General features: G+C 34.5%; 1 protein-coding gene across 11 annotated transcripts in view; it reads left to right on the top strand.

The window, feature by feature from the left end:
• Positions 1 to 18,191, top strand: part of SPEF2 (sperm flagellar 2) — a 221,590-nt gene that overhangs the window by 24,225 nt on the left and 179,174 nt on the right. For 9 of the 11 annotated variants that reach the window (XR_013157929.1, XM_077116961.1, XM_077116958.1 and 6 more), the window contains exons 3-6: positions 7,556 to 7,808; positions 10,653 to 10,823; positions 12,906 to 13,046; positions 14,607 to 14,671. Coding sequence is in view for 10 of the 11 variants with exons in the window: in XM_077116961.1 (XP_076973076.1) it covers positions 7,556 to 7,808; positions 10,653 to 10,823; positions 12,906 to 13,046; positions 14,607 to 14,671 (630 nt within the window). In the remaining variant the exon portion in view is untranslated. The remainder of the gene's footprint in view (positions 1 to 7,555; positions 7,809 to 10,652; positions 10,824 to 12,905; positions 13,047 to 14,606; positions 14,672 to 18,191) is intronic. The other 2 variants (XM_077116960.1, XM_077116963.1) reach the window with 1 other exon arrangement.

The following is an 18,191-nucleotide window of genomic DNA, read 5'->3' on the forward strand; positions in this document are numbered from 1 at the left end:
GGACTGAATTCCCCAATCAAAAGACATAGATTGGCAGAATGGATTAAAAAACAGGATCCTTCGATATGCTGTCTACAGGAAACACATCTTAGACCCAAAGATAAACATAGGTTGAAAGTGAAAGGTTGGGAAAAGATATTTCATGCAAATAACAACCAGAAAAGAGCAGGAGTGGCTATACTAATATCCAACAAATTAGACTTCAAATGTAAAACAGTTAAAAGAGACAAAGAAGGACACTATATACTAATAAAAGGAACAATTAAACAAGAAGACATAACAATCATAAATATTTACGCACCGAATCAGAATGCCCCAAAATACGTGAGGAATATACTGCAAACACTGAAAAGGGAAATAGACTCATATACCATAATAGTTGGAGACTTCAACTCACCACTCTCATCAAGGGACAGAACATCTAGACAGAGGATCAACAAAGAAATAGAGAATCTGAATATTACTATAAATGAGCTAGACTTAACAGACATTTATAGGACATTACATCCCACAACAGCAGGATACACCTTTTTCTCAAGTGCTCATGGATCATTCTCAAAGATAGACCATATGCTGGGTCACAAAGCAAGTCTTAACAAATTTAAAAAGATTGAAATCTTACACAACACTTTCTCGGACCATAAAGGAATGATGTTGGAAATCAATAATAGGCAGAGTGCCAGAAAATTCACAAATACGTGGAGGCTCAACAACACACTCCTAAACAACGACTGGGTCAAAGAAGAAATTGCAAGAGAAATTAGCAAATACCTCGAGGCGAATGAAAATGAAAACACAACATATCAAAACTTATGGGACACAGCAAAGGCAGTGCTAAGAGGGAAATTTATTGCTCTAAATGCCTATATCAGAAAAGAAGAAAAGGCAAAAACTCAGGAATTAACTATCCATTTGGAAGAACTGGAGAAAGAACAGCAAGCTAACCCCAAAGCAAGCAAAAGGAAAGAAATAACAAAGATTAGAGCACAAATAAATGAAATTGAAAACATGAAAACAATAGAGAAAATCAATAAGGCCAGAAGTTGGTTCTATGAGAAAATCAATAAGATTGATGGGCCCTTAGCAAGATTGACAAAAAGAAGAAGAGAGAGGATGCAAATAAATAAGATCAGAAATGGAAGAGGAGACATAACTACTGACCTCACAGAAATAAAGGAGGTAATAACAGGATACTATGAACAACTTTACGCTAATAAATACAACAATTTAGAGGAAATGGACGGGTTCCTGGAAAGACATGAACAACCAACTTTGACTCAAGAAGACATAGATGACCTCAACAAACCAATCACAAGTAAAGAAATTGAATTAGTCATTCAAAAGCTTCCTAAAAAGAAAAGTCCAGGACCAGATGGCTTCACATGTGAATTCTACCAAACGTTCCAGAAAGAATTAGTATCAATTCTCTTCAAACTCTTCAAAAAAATCGAAGTGGAGGGAAAACTACCTAATTCATTCTATGAAGCCAACATCACCCTCATACCAAAACCAGGCAAAGATATTACAAAAAAAGAAAACTACAGACCAATCTCTCTAATGAATACAAATGCAAAAATCCTCAATAAAATTCTAGCAAATCGTATCCAACAACACATTAAAAGAATTATACATCATGACCAAGTAGGATTCATCCCAGGTATGCAAGGATGGTTCAACATAAGAAAATCAATTAATGTAATACACCATATCAACAAATCAAAGCAGAAAAATCACATGATCATCTCAATTGATGCAGAGAAGGCATTCGACAAGATTCAACATCCTTTCCTGTTGAAAACACTTCAAAAGATAGGAATACAAGGGAACTTCCTTAAAATGATAGAGGGAATATATGAAAAACCCACAGCTAATATCATCCTCAATGGGGAAAAATTGAAAACTTTCCCCCTAAGATCAGGAACAAGACAAGGATGTCCACTATCACCACTATTATTCAACATTGTGTTGGAGGTTCTAGCCAGAGCAATTAGACAAGAAAAAGAAATACAAGGCATCAAAATTGGAAAGGAAGAAGTAAAACTATCACTGTTTGCAGACGATATGATACTATACGTCGAAAACCCGGAAAAATCCACAACAAAACTACTAGAGCTAATAAATGAGTACAGCAAAGTAGCAGGTTACAAGATCAACATTCAAAAATCTGTAGCATTTCTATACACTAGTAATGAACAAGCTGAGGGGGAAATCAAGAAACGAATCCCATTTACAATTGCAACTAAAAGAATAAAATACCTAGGAATAAATTTAACTAAAGAGACAAAAAACCTATATAAAGAAAACTACAAAAAACTGCTAAAAGAAATCACAGAAGACCTAAATAGATGGAAGGGCATACCGTGTTCATGGATTGGAAGACTAAATATAGTTAAGATGTCAATCCTACCTAAATTGATTTACAGATTCAATGCAATACCAATCAAAATCCCAACAACTTATTTTTCAGAAATAGAAAAACCAATAAGCAAATTTATCTGGAAGGGCAGGGTGCCCCGAATTGCTAAAAACATCTTGAGGAAAAAAAACGAAGCTGGAGGTCTCGCGCTGCCTGACTTTAAGGCATATTATGAAGCCACAGTGGTCAAAACAGCATGGTATTGGCATAAAGATAGATATATCGACCAATGGAATCGAATAGAGTGCTCAGATATAGACCCTCTCATCTATGGACATTTGATCTTTGATAAGGCAGTCAAGCCAACTCACCTGGGACAGAGCAGTCTCTTCTATAAATGGTGCCTAGAGAACTGGATATCCATATGCAAAAGAATGAAAGAAGACCCATCTCTCACACCCTATACAAAAGTTAACTCAAAATGGATCAAAGATCTAAACATTCGGTCTAAGACCATAAAACAGTTAGAGGAAAATGTTGGGAGATATCTTATGGATCTTACAACTGGAGGCAGTTTTATGGACCTTAAACCTAAAGCAAGAGCACTGAAGAAGGAAATAAATAAATGGGAACTCCTCAAAATTAAACACTTTTGTGCATCAAAGAACTTCATCAAGAAAGTAGAAAGACAGCCTTCACAATGGGAGACAATATTTGGAAATGATATATCAGATAAAGGTCTAGTATCCAGAATTTATAAAGAGATTGTTCATCTCAACAACAAAAAGACAGCCAACCCAATTACAAAATGGGAAAAAGACTTGAACAGACACCTCTCAGAAGAGGAAATACGGATGGCCAAGAGGCACATGAAGAGATGTTCAATGTCCCTGGCCATTAGAGAAATGCAAATCAAAACCACAATGAGATATCATCTCACACCCACCAGAATGGCCATTATCAACAAAACAGAAAATGACAAGTGCTGGAGAGGATGCGGAGAAAGAGGCACACTTATCCACTGTTGGTGGGAATGTCAAAGGGTGCAACCACTGTGGAAGGCAGTTTGGCGGTTCCTCAAAAAGCTGAATATAGAATTGCCATACGACCCAGCAATACCATTGCTAGGTATCTACTCAAAGGACTTAAGGGCAAAGACACAAACGGACATTTGCACACCAATGTTTATAGCAGCATTATTTACAATTGCAAAGAGATGGAAACAGCCAAAATCTCCATCAACAGAAGAGTGGCTAAACAAACTGTGGTATATACATACGATGGAATATTATGCAGTTTTAAGACAAGATAAACTTATGAACCATGTAATAACATGGATGGACCTAGAGAATATTATGCTGAGTGAATCCAGCCAAAAACTAAAGGACAAATACTGTATGGTCCCACTGATGTGAATGGACATTCGAGAATAAACTTGAAATATGTCATTGGTAACAGAGTTCAGCAGGAGTTAGAAACAGGGTAAGACAATGGGTAATTGAAGCTGAAGGGATACAGACTGTGCAACAGGACTAGATACAAAAACTCAAAAATGGACAGCACAATAATACCTAATTGTAAAGTAATCATGTTAAAACACTGAATGAAGCTGCATCTGAGCTATAGGTTTTTGTTTTGTTTTGTTTTGTTTTGTTTTGATTTTACTATTATTACTTTTATTTTTTTCTCTATATTAACATTCTATATCTTTTTCGGTTATGTTGCTAGTTCTTCTAAACCAATGCAAATGTACTAAGAAATGATGATCATGCATCTATGTGATGATGTTAAGAATTAATGATTGCATGTGTAGAATGGTATGATCTCTAAATGTTGGGTTAATTTCTTTTTTTCCGTTAATTAAAAAAAAAAAAAAAAAGAGAAGGGATAATTGGAGATGAAGGGATACAGACTGTACAACGGGACTGGATATAAAAACTCAGAAATGGACAGCACAATACTACCCAATTGTAATGCAATTATGTTAAAACACTGAATGAAGCTGCATGTGAGGTATAGGTTTTTTGTTTTTGTTTTTTTTGTTTTTTTTTCTTTCTATTATTGTTTTAATTCTTATTCTGTTGTCTTTTTATTTCTTTTTCTAAATCGATGCAAATGTACTAAGAAATGATGAATATGCAACTATGTGATGTTATTAAGAATTACTGATTGTACATGTAGATTGGAATGATTTCTAATTGTTTTGTTAATTCTTTTTTTAATTAATAAAAAAAAAAAGGAAAAAAAAAAAAAAGAAAAACACAACTCATTCAAACTGACAAATGAAATAGAAAATGTGAATAATTCTATATCTATTTAAAAATTGAAATTATTATTAAAAACTTCCCCTCAAAAGAAAACTCCTGTCACAAATATTTTCAGCTTAGTATATTCTATCAAACATTATTGAAGAAATTTTACAAATCTTACACAGACTTTTTCTAACATTAGAGGAAGTTATTTAAAGTTAAATTCTTTGATCTGAATCTGAGAAAAGCCTACAGCAAAAATCATACTTACTGGTGAAAGACTGAATGCTTTCCCTGAAATGCTTCCCTAGGGAAGCATGTCCACTTTTCCACTTTATTCAGCATTGTACTGAAGATCCTTTCTGGTGCAATAAAGTAAGAAAAAGAAATAAAAGGCATACAGATCAGAAAGAAAGACTTATAACTCCTTTTGTTCACAGAGAACATGACTGTTTGTGTAGAAAATACTAAAGATTCATTTTTTGAGTTTACAAAAGTTTCCAGAATACAAAATCAATATATGAGAATCAATTGTATTTCTATATCGCAGCATCTAACAGCTGGAAAAAGAACAATTAAAAATTTTCACTTTCATGGCATTAAAAAATTAAACACTGACGAATAAATTTAACACTACCCCTACACTGAAAACTACAGAACATTGCTTAGAGAAATTAAAGAAGGCAAATCAATGAAGAGATGCTCAATGTCTATTTATTGTAATATTCAATATCTGAAAGTCAATTCTCTCCAGATTAATCTCTCAATTCAAAACAATCAAATCCAGCATGTTTTATTTAATTGTGGAAACTGACATACTAATTCTAAAATTTATATGGAATTGGAAAGGGTCTAGAATATCTAAAATAATCTTGATAAAGAAAAAAAGACGTTTCACACTACCCAGCTTTATGACTTGCTCTAAAGCCATGGTAATCATAACTATGTATTATTAGTATAAAGATAAGACAAATATGTCAGTGGAGTACTGACTCACACTTATACAGTCAATTGATTTTTCAACTATAGTACTGTTCAGGTTGCTAAAGCTGCTGAAATGCGATATACCAGAAATGGATTGGCTTTTACAATGGGACTTATTACCTTACAGTTTACAGTTCTTAGGCCATGGAAATGTCCAACTCAAGGCATCAACAGGGTGATATGTGGGCTTTGAAGACTGGCTGCCAGAATCTGGGGCTTCACTATGACATGTCAAGGCATATGGCAATACCTGTTGTTTCTCTCTCCTAGTTTTGTTGCTTTCAACTTCTGGCCTCTCCATCTGTGGCTTCCTTCTTCAGTTGAATTCCTAATTCAGGAATGAACTAAAAGAGCATGGCCTTTTCTGTGGTGCATAACAGCATTTCATTGGGAAGAGAAAAATCTTTAGCAAATAATTCTGGGTTACTTGGATATCCATAAAGAAAAAAAATGAACCTTGACCTGCATCTCATACCATATGCTAAAATTAATTTTAATGAATCATAGATCTAAATGTAAAAGGTAAACCATAGAAAACAATAATCATAAAATTTAAAAATTAATAACTTGACATTGAAATTTTTTGAAAATTCTGCTTATCCAGAGACATTAAGAAAATAAAAACAGCAACCACCGACTATGAGAAAATGTTTTAAAATATATAAATATTACAGAGGACTTGTGTCTAAAATATATAAAGAACTCTCAGAATTCAATAATAAAAAGCAAAGAACCACCCTTTCTATTAAATATCCTTTTGTTTAAACTTCCTCTGTTTACCTATTAAGTGATTTCTTTAAGCTTCCAAACTTTTGAGTTCATTGAAAGTCACTTAAAGAGTCAATAACGACTCAAATATCTGGTAACTCCCTCAGTTCTGTGGTATCATTTTTGGTAGAAGACAAAGGGTGGAACTTGACTCATATTCAAGCATATACAGTATATTTTTTTCCATTAAAGAATGTCACTGAATATAGGAAATTAAAATAAGTATAAAATAGGCCAGTGTCATGTCTAAGATATCTTTATCTCATTTGATCAGAAAGGTGCAAAAGTTGAAAATATATCCATTATGTTTGCCTTCCATCTGTCATTGCATTCGTAAGACTCATTAACAAGCTTCACATCATTTGGGACAACTATTGCAACACACTTCCTACCTCAATTTATTATTATTTGTTTACTCATTAATTTTTCCCATTCAAGCACAAGGACTGTGTCTTATTCAGCTTTGTAACCCTGACACTGTAACAAATCTTTGGTCCATAATGGGTAATTAATACTCATTCTTAACTGAAAGAGTAAATTAATAAATTAATGTTTTGATGAATTCTTTCTAAAATTGGAGGCTATTTGATAATATATCATTTGAAAATAAAGAAAACTTCTAATTATAAAGTTTTTATTGATGTTTGAGGTTATGATGAACACTGTACAGTGAAGATTATATAATTAATTTGATCACATAGTTAGCATTACTTAATTAAATATTTCAAGACTGTGCCTGCAAGGATCATTGTTAGAGTTGTCAATGAAACATTAAGGGCCGTTTTTAAATTCTGACAATTTTATCATCTAAGAAAGTGTATACTTAGGTTGCAGTTTTGCTTTGTGAATATTTGTTTTTCAAACCATAGTTAAGCTTTTTCCCTTTAGAAGAATGTATTTAGTTATCTCTTTTGTGTTGACTTTCTATAGAAATTCTACAATTTAGAGCAGAAAAATATATAAAATTTGCAAACTTTGGTTTAGACATTCAAGAGAAATAAATGCATAGGGTTCAGATAGCCACGGACAATGAAAAACCCCAAATGTATTTACTGAATGGTTTCAGGGAGTAATAATATATTTAGAAGAATTGGGATAATTCATTATAATGGATCATGATAATACCTGTGATATTTGTTGTTTGTGGGTTTTTAATTCAGTGCAAGTATCTAATTACGTAAAACATTTTTAACACTAGGATTTCAAGTGCCAAACTTAATAATTTTTCCCGCTTGGAGCCAACACTTCGCCTTCTGGGTGTGCAGTTTGATCAGAACGTGGCCCAGAGCATCATGACAGAACAGCCAGGCGCAGCAACAAAACTGCTGTACCAATTGTACATTGCTCTTCAGAAGAAGAAGACAAGTGGACTAACTGAAGTGGAAATCCAAGTCATGCAACCCCTGACAAATGTAAAACTTCAAAACATGAAAAGTGAGGCTTTTCGAGATGTAAGTACGTAAAAAAACACAAGTATGTCACTTGTAACTCTTGGGGAAGATAAATGACAGTGACATTGCTTATATTCTGAAAGAGGCCTCATTTTGTTTTTATATCATTTGCCTATGTTATTGGTCATGCTTGGGTTTCATTTTATACTAATAGTTTGATTTAATTTATCCCTTTCTGCTGTCTTCCTCCATCCTATCACCATTACCAATAGCATTTCAAATTCTGTTTGTTCATAATTCCCAGTGTTTTTTATGTTTGCTACTCTCTTTCCATTTCCACTATTATCTTGGTCTGCTCAGACTACCTCATGAACTACTGCAGCAACTTACTGACATGACTCCTGATTTTCAGGCATTCTGCTAGAATAATCTTCCCTTAATTCCATTTTCATTTGGGTTTTCCTTCTACTCGAAAATCTTCTGTTTTACACAAAACTGACTCTAATCTAGACTGACATTCTAAGTCATTTGCTAATGGTTGCAGCTTATCCTTCTATCTATATTCCTTCATAGTCCTCAACTCAATGTCTTTCTTTCTTCAATGTTGATTGACAGCCTATCCTTTAATATGATTTGTGTATTCCTGCTTTTCCATCCTTCCTACCAAAACATACCCTTCCAATCTCTCCCAAAACTTTTCTTCTCCATCTCCTTCTGTGCAGCCTTCCCAGTACACATAGATTCCTCCTTTGGAACTCTTAAGGGACAGGTAATTCTCACTCACTAAGCGTTAACTCCCTGCTGCTAATATTGCTGGTTAACAATTCATTATTTTTTTGTCATATGGCCTCACAAGATTTTTAGTACCTCACACTCAAGGCATATTTCTAGTTCAATGCTTTAAACAATGTAACTACCATTAAATGTGTTTTGATATATTGGTACAACTTTTTAGTAGTAATTCTCTCTAGTTCCTGTGCTATTTCCTTATGGTAAATGAAGTGCATTAACTTTTCCAGGCACCTAAGTTAATGTTGAATGCTGCACTGATGCAAAGCACTAAAAAGAAATATATATATATATATATATTTTAAATTTAATCTAAGAAGCAATGGTGACATAACAGATAATTATTTCTTCCTGCTTCAGAGTTGGGCTTTGGGCTATATTTTCTTATATCAAAAAAAAAAAAAGCTTTCTAAACTATAAAACGGTCAGCAGTGAAAAATGCTACAAGAGGGATATAGATGAGGACTGACAAGAGGCCATTGGGCTAAATGTTGGTTATGGGTGACCTTTCAGATTCAATCTTGCATTCCTTTAACAAATATGAAATGTTTATTGAGTTCCTACTTAATGTCAGATGCTACACAGTCAACAACACAGGAAAAGCCCAGCTCTCTTAGAGCTTACGTTTTTGGGAGAGAAATATGTTTCAGAGTGGATAGGTAAAAGCCAGACTGCAATGAGCTGAGGAGTGAATTGGAGATGAGAAAAAGGGGAGCATAAATTATACTTTCAAGCAATGTTGAAGTAAAGGGGAAGAGAAAATAAGAACAGTAGCTAGAGGGACAGAAGCTCAAGGGAAGTGCGTGATTTTGTTTGTTTTATGGACGTAGAGAGTGGGCTAACTCGCCAATTGAGAAAAAGCAGCAGTGCAGGAGGGATGAGAAAGACTGGTGTGAGAAACAAGTGGGAAGAAGTCCTCTGGGAAAGAAAAGAGGAACATGCTCTATCATTGGTTAAGGTGGATGCAGGGTTACCTTAGGAAAGAAGTACAAATGCCTCTTTCTTTGTTACTGGTGGTGGAAATGTGGGTGTCTATTACATAGTAATATTAATAATGGCTAAAATTTATTAAAAGTATTTAGTGTTGTGCCAGACCTGCCCCAGGTGTTTTATATATATTATCTCACTTAATTTTCACAACAGCCCTAAGATATGGGTACTTTTATCTTTGCCATTTTACAAATGATGTAACTGAGACACAGAGGGGTTAAGTGAATTGCCCAACTTCATGCAGCTGGTAGGTGGCAGAGCTGGAATTCAAACCTAGACTGTCTGATTCTAGAAGCCACCCCGCTTACTCATTAGGCTATGTGATATCCCAATAAGTATTTGCTGAATTGGAAAAAAAAACAAATACAAATTGAGCTGAAGATATAGATATGTGTTGAAGTCAAGAAGTAGGAAGTTAAGGGGGTTTCTTACCTACACGGCCTCTGTCAAGATGGAGACAAGGATATTTTTAAGAGTGAGAAGAGTGCCTGGGTTTGTAAGGACTTAAGGCCAACTCAAAGGTTTCCATGTGTTCTTTTGACTAAGTGCCAGTATTTTTTTGAGCCAGTTTTAAAAGAGAAGGGCCAAACATGATTTGTGCAACCATTTTTCTTTTTCGTAGTCTTTAACTTCTAAAGTGATTATTTTTGTATATAAAAGTTTTAGTTCAAAACATTAGCCACATAACTCCGTAATCTCATTTTATAATCATCTTTGAGAGTCCATTTTCTTGTACTTTGGTATACTCATTACTTTTTTTTTTTTTCTTTTGCATGGAACCCGGGTGTGCGGCATGGCAGGCGAGAACTCTGCCTGCTGAGCCACCATGGCCCACCCTTCTCATTACTTTTGTACAATATATTTCCGAGAATGCAAATAGCATCCATTGAAAATTAAACTCAGGGCAAAAGATTTAAAAACAAAAGAATATATGAGGCTTTTTGTCAGAAAGAATTTGATTAATGTTTTTCATTTTACTTGCATCAATTAAAGATTATTTTGCCATCAATAATGATAATTCATAGAAACTTTACTATGAAGACAAAATTTATGTGAACTTATAACAACAGTATACTCTCTATTTTCTAATACCAGAACCTTTTGAACTGCTTTTTCTTCATTTAGAGACTTAAAAACCTGATACCACGTCAAACAGATTTCAATCTGATGCAAGTTACACACAGGTTTCAAGAAAAATATAAACACATGGAAGAAGAACTTGTCTGTGTGAATTTTGAGAAACTTGAAAGATTTCAAAAACTCAAGGAAGAACAGAGATGTTTTAATATTGAAAAGGTTCTATAGAACAATTTTTCTTGAAGTTCCTTACTGCATAGTATACTGTTTGCAATTTATACCTATAGTACACATTGCATAAATATTGAAGTAGCACAAATTAAGTTTTCCTGATGGATGGCTCGTGCCCTGCCCCTGCTCACACCCTCTTTCTCTCCCTTTGCCCTTCTCTCTGTCTCCTTTCCTGTTGAATAATACTTCTACTTGTGGCTAAGAACTAGAACTGCCATTCTCAAGAGTAACAAGACAACTTGATCTCTTTTCACTGATAGAAATTCTGCTTCAGATGCTTATTTGGTGACAGGAGAAGGTCACAAGCTATGCCAGAAAAGGCTTATGACCATGTGTCACCTTGAGAGAGACAGAGTGGACATTTTCCCTCCTTTCCATGCCCTTGATCTTTCTAATTTGCCCCATTTCTCTCTTCCTGGCAATGTTGGTTGAGTCTGTGCTCACTTCTCTTTAGCCACCTTGAACTTAGCTTCTTTCTGGCCTCTGTGCCTTGCTTTGACCAACTCCTGGCCACATTTCACACCTCTTCAAAAAATCTTTAGTGATCTCCTAAGCTTTTAAGGACATGATAAGAAAGCCATGTTTGGAATCATTAAAGACCTTGAAGGGAATTTCAGTTGTCTGTGTTTTTGAAATGTGTAAACCATAAGTAAAAGAACTGTAGTTCTTCTCATTGCACTATAAATCACTTTTAAAAGTCATATATTTAGAGTGCTAAGTAATTAATATATCCTGAATGTAGTAATCTAAATAAGAGCTTAACTGGATGAAGGAGGAAAGATAACGCCCATTCCTGGAGAGGAGGGAGGGAAAGATGAGAGATAAACTCTGGAGGAGCGTATGACTCAGTATTTGCTGGAGTGGAAAAAAGATTGGGCTTCCCCTGGCATTGTGTATTAAGAAGACAAAACCCTTTTAAAGTAATTTTAAATTTTAATTAATTTATGAATTAAGTAATAAGTTACTTATTACTAATTAAGGAATAAGTTACTTAATTCCATTCTAATTTGTATGGAACCAGCCTGTTCAATTCTTAAAATGCCAAATTTAATGTAGAAGATCTCCAAAGAAAGTTGGGAAACAGGAAACATGGCACCATTAATATTTCTAAAATAAATTATGTTAAAAATGATCATTAGAAGCAAGTGGAGCAAAAGGCAGAGCCTGTGTCTTTCTGGTTTTCTAGAGAAATATGGTAAACATACTGTAATAAATAAAAATTCACATTTTGGAAAATAAAATGAGGAAGTATAAATCAAATCGTAAATTTATTAACATGTTAAAAATAACTTTATGTAGTTTCACGTGTGAAAATTATTAACAATTGATGCCTTTTTCATGACAAATTTATCTTTGATATAAGAACACAGGATCTTATTAGTTTTAGTTCAATGTGTTACCAGTAAAAATCATGATTAGTTTTTACTTCTTAATCATTTATTTTTAAATATTTTACCTGATTTCCAGTTTCTTTTCTTTCACTTGGCTCTTTTTGCTTACATTCTTCTTAAAATAGTTACTCCTTACTGTACTATATACAGGAGAAATGATCTAATAATGATATCACACAATTTAGTGTTAGTTTAGTGTTTGGGTAATCCTTGAACTCGGGTTTAGGAATGACTGGGTTTTGAAGCTTATCGTTTCTTTTGGGTACCTCAGGAGCCCTCATAGAAAACATCAGTTGGACTGCTTGCTATCTTCAGATTTACTGATTGAGCAGATCATGAGCCTGGGCTGAGAAAGAATTATACCTTCCTATCATTTGGAGCATCCTTATTATCCATTTAGTATTTTCAACCAGAATGAAAATGTACACATTTGATAGGCCTAATTTTGGAATTCCAATATTGTGTTTTACCATTTTACTTATCATAACAAAACATATTGACACCTGTTTCATAATATTAATCTTATGCCTAGTCCATTGGTTAATCCTGGGTTCTTAAATTTTCAATGGATAAATTGCATGTATATATGTGTGTGTGTGTGTGTGTGTTTGTGAGGGAATAGCATTACCTATTACCCTGATATGCCAAATAACTAAGTTAATATATGTGGGATATGCAGCAACGCTTGAGCAGAAGACGGCAAAATGAAATAATGGCAAAAATCCAAGCAGCTATCATCCAGATTCCTAAACCCGCATCAAATCGTACTATGAAAGCACTTGAGGCCCAAAAAATGATGAAAAAGAAAAAAGAGGCAGAGGTAAGCGTTATTGCTATATTAATGTGACATCTTGAAGGAATAAATTTCTCCTCTCATCAGATTATCCCTGGCCTAGACCATTCTCATTCAAAATTCCTTCACTGTATGCATGTCATTCTCCTGCATACTGGTATTTGTTCAAAAACCAAGCCTCAGGTCAGGATGGCAATCCTATTAAATAGAGTGCCTTTCTGGACTTCTTTGTTGAGAATTCTGAAGTCACTACCAAACTAGATCAGAATGGGGACTGGTATCAACGGGTGGTAACACCCATGGGCACAACAGGGGACAGTTATGGTACATACAGCATGCATGCATCATTGCTGTTATGTATGTTTACTCAATTCCTCCTCACCACACCACCCTGTTTTTCTATGAATTCCAGAAATGTCAAGTGACTTGTTTTCTATCAATGTATTTGAATTTAAGATACCTACAATAGTGATATTCTACCATACCAAACTTTCAGTCATTCCAATAGAATGCAGTCTGATTATATTTCATAGGGGAGCAGTCTGCACTGCATAGTGCAATGACTATGCACAATGACTGATAATGATATTCTCTTGGATGGGATGTACTGACCTAAGAAGCATAATAGTAGCTATCATTTATTGAACATCTGCTATATGCCAGTCTCTGTATTGGGCACTTCACATTATCTTTGATCCTTAAATACCTCTCCAAGTAGGATATTATTTTCCCATTTTGTAGATAAGGAAAAATGAGACTTGGAAGATGACACGCTTTACCCAAGTTCATAGTGCTTGTAAAGCAGATTGATGGGTCTCTGTGATTCCTAAATCCACTGCATTTTATGTTAATTTACATTTCTTTGCTTTTAAAAATATTAACCAAATGTCCTGTATCTGGGGTTTAAAAAAATACCCACTAGGTTTTTTTCTGACCTTGTTTCAGTAAAATAATTAATTTTATAAATTCATTAATTTAATATTTCCCAGGGTTGATTCATGGATTTGCAGTAAACAGAGGTCAGACTAAAAATTAATGTGCAAAAAACAAGCAAATAGTATAAAGAATTAACCACAAGGAATATTTAAAACAACTAAGACCACAATTGCTTCAGAATTACTCATCTATATACAAATAATACTTCTCTAGTTTAAAAGAATTGTGATTAAAAATATATGTCCTCGGTGGGCAATGGTGGCTCAGTGCAGAGTTCTTGCCTGCCATGCCAGAGACCTGGGTTCGATTCCTGGTGCCTGCCCATGTTTAAAAAATAGTAATAATAATGTATGTCCTGACTCATGATTATCTCCATCCTCATTAAATGCCCTTTGATGCACTGTCAGAGCTAGAATCCTGAACGAAATTATTCAGGTTAGACAATTTTCCCATTCTTTAAGGTTTATTTAGCCTAGTCTAAAAGTAAATTCAAATTTTAAAAATATTCTAGAATGTAGACTTTTCATATCCTGCATCTTTATTAGCTTAAATTGGTAATGCATGTCACTTTATAAATTTGAATGAACATAGTAGATGGAGATTTTCAGTGGTTTTTAGAGGCAAAGAACTGATAATGAATTTTCTTTAAAGGATGTGGCCAATGAGATTAAGAAGTTTGAAGCATTAATAAAAAAGGATCTCCAGGCAAAAGAAAGGTGCGTTCTTTTCTAACATAACTTTTGAAATTTAGATGTAATTTATTTTGAATAGCTATTCAAAGGATCTTTTCACATTGGAGAATCTTAATTTAGAGGGTATATGAGGTAAGATAAATGAGGTAAAATTAAAATTAATTGTTCATTAACAGCTTTTTAAAGGTCGAGGGGAAGTGGCTATTATGAGATAAGTTAATTTATTTTTCTTGTGCTATTCAAACTCTTCTAAGTTCACACATTTTAAAAATATTCACTAAAACTCTTTCAAGTTGCTACTAGTTTAAATTTGTCACAGTAAAGCCTTTGTTAGACTCTAGTTTGGTCTCTTTCATGGTTTTATCCTCAGCATTAACCAAAGGGACCAGCAATAAAGAGTTGCTGGATGAGTTTATTGATTGAATGCCCCTAAGACAATTTTTCAGTCGGTTCATTGCAAAAAGCTCCTGGTGAATGGACTTTCTTTACATAACAACCCCCTCAATTTCCACACAATTTAGCAATCAAAGAGTTAATAGCAACACAACAGTGGTTCTCCAAGTCCTACACTGGCATAGATGCCAACATCCATTAGATATTTGCCGTTTCAGTTATTAAATGTTTTTAAGATAATCCCGACATAATGCAGCTACAAACATTCATCACAATTCTACCCACCCTGCTTCCTTTTTGCCTTTGCCAATCCAACTTGACCCTATATCTTTCTATTATTTAGCTTTAGGAACCTTAAAACAAGTGGATTCAATTAGTTAGAAGTTTACCTGTCTCTCACATAATAGAAATCTGAAGGTAAGCAGTCCAGGGCTTGTGTTGCACCTGCAAGGTCCTCAAGGACTAAGGTCTTCCTTCCTTTTTTGCTCCACCCATCTTGTATATGGTTTTCATCCTCAAGGTTCTATTCATGGACAAGATGGCTGCTCAGGCTCTGGCCATTTGGCCCATGTTCCAGGCATCAGGAAGGAGGGTAGACAAGGTCTTTATTTACCGTTTGAGTCATCTCCACTTAATACCCTTTCCCGAAGTCCCGTACAATGTTTCTGCTTGAATCTTATTGGCCAGAATTCAGTCACATGGCCATACCCAGCAGCATGGGAGGCTGGGAGTTGTAGTCATTAGCTGGTATATTGCTCTCCTGAATAAAATTGGGACTCTGATTTGAGAAAGAAGTGAGGGCAATTGTGGTGTCTACCACAGCATTCTCCCTTAAAGCCTCTACTCAGTTCCTGCCAGACATTTCCAAATGACGGATCATGAGACATTAATACCATTAATTCTCAGAGCAGCGCAGTAGAACCTGAGGCAACCAGAATCCCTGGGTTAAGCACCCTCTGGCTGTGAGCACCCTGATCTGAGACTAAATCCTCTCCAGTGTGCTGTACAAATGTCTTTTTCTGTAATAGCCCCAAAATGAAAAATGTTGGGAAATATTGGTCTAGAGCAAACTTCTAAAGAAATCAAAGGCTATGGTACCATATGTCTCTTCTTAAACTTCTAAGTCACTGCTTTTTAGTTCATTCTGAATTCTTAGTTTAGAATCAGACATGCTCTGGGCTGGTTCAGAAACTTCACACTAACTTGATGTCAAAAAAGGACATTTAAATCTTACAATTTGAAGGTAAGGAACAATCTCTACAGCTGCCTCCTTCACAGTCTGCTCCTAAAACAATTCCTCAGGAATTTCACCTTGAAGTGCATCTTTTTCTTTTTGTGGAAAGATGAAGTGATGCCTCTATCCTAGCAGTACAGGAGCACCCCAAGTACTTTTTTTCCAAATGTAATGATTTTTCAGTCCCTTAATTTTTAAAAAAGCAAAAACACAATAGTAATCTACTATTTGTTTCTTTAGTTAGGGTTGTTGGCTGTTATAACTGGACATTTGTATTCAAGGATTTACCTTCAGCTCCTTTCTAGCAACTGCGTTTATCTTTTTTTTTTTACAAATTTGATCAGTTTCTATTATAAATTTCTATTATAAATATTCATTCATTCTATGTATACTTATTAAATTGTACGAAAGCCTGGCAAGCAAACAGACATAAAGAAACATCATCACTGGCCTCAAAAAAGAACATTTAGTAAAATGAATATTTATTCAAACAGCTATAATATAGTCCTCTTCATCCCTTATTTGAAAGGCATGAATTGGGTGGATGGATGAATTTGATAAGGGAGAAACAGTGTGTTAAATATATTATTGGCAGCATAACTCCAGTGTTGAGAGAAGTATTAACCCATGCTCTATCCAGGGCAAAATATTTTAAACAATATATTTAAAGTATAATAAGAATTTTGATAAATAATCTGAAGGAGTTATGTGACACAGTAGTCACAAACACTTAATGTACTAAATCTCGATAAATGAATTTGACCTTACTGAGGGTTAGGTAGCTACCCAATTTGTGCTCAGCTGTTCTCAGTGACAAAATGCTATTAAGGTAAGCTCCTGCAGATAAAATTATCACAATTTTAGTAAAATTTCGTATAATAGTATAGTTGTATGTGATTCTATAGCTATATTCTATATTAACATATTATTAGAAATTTATCAGGCATCAACTACATGCCAGCCTGCTAGGCATACATACAAAGAGGAGTAAAATAGGAAACTTCTCTTAGGAGTTTAGAGTTTGGAGCAACTATGTTACAAGTAATGAACTATAATACAACATGATCTTTACAATATATGTGCAAGTACTTCTTCATTAAACACATTAACTGTGCTTTTCCAAGAGTACTTCGCAGTTTATGAGAACTAATGACTTTTTGGTCCCTCCACACCTTAATAATGTATCTCTGTCTTTTGAATTAAAGTATAATTTATCTTCTCCAAATATCTTAATTAATCATGGCATTAAAAGCAATAAAAATTATGCTGAATATTAAACATTATTTCTTGGCAAGTAAATTTGATAACTTTCTGGGTTTTTTTTTACTATCACACTGATGTATTCTGTTTACTTTTTAAGGAACTGTGCAGATAAAAATTGATGAGTATTTGATCATTATGTACATACAAATATCTTTTACTTTCAGTGATGCATTTTGAATGAATCTATAAATTGTTCATGAAGCCATTGTTTGCCTCAGTATCTTAAGTGTTTCATTTTTGATGGGAAGACTAACAGGCTCCTCCTGACACTTTAGGTTTGGGGATGTGTGATAGGACAAAAGCCCTGAGGAAGGTCTTCTCACTTGAGTCTTCAGAACTTTAGCCAGGGGCCAGATAAGGTGTGTGGCTGCAAGTCTGATATATGATCAAGGGTGAACTTTCAGTACTGCTGAGCTTCCAATAAGAGCTCGGCCATTGCTCTAAGCGATTGGAATTTCAGCTGGGAACTCATAGAGTAACTTGTGTTTTCATGGTGAGAAGAGAATGGTTGTGGATAGAACAATCCATCGAGACACTCTCTAGTATCTTGACGTTGGTATACCTGTCATACTTTTGCTGAGGTGTCAGCCTTCCATGGCACTTAGCTTATCAATATATTTGCTTAGTGTTCACTTAAAAACAGGGGAAGCAAGA

This window comes from Tamandua tetradactyla, chromosome 9 (genome assembly GCF_023851605.1).
Source record: "Tamandua tetradactyla isolate mTamTet1 chromosome 9, mTamTet1.pri, whole genome shotgun sequence".
Classification (NCBI taxonomy): domain Eukaryota; kingdom Metazoa; phylum Chordata; class Mammalia; order Pilosa; family Myrmecophagidae; genus Tamandua; species Tamandua tetradactyla.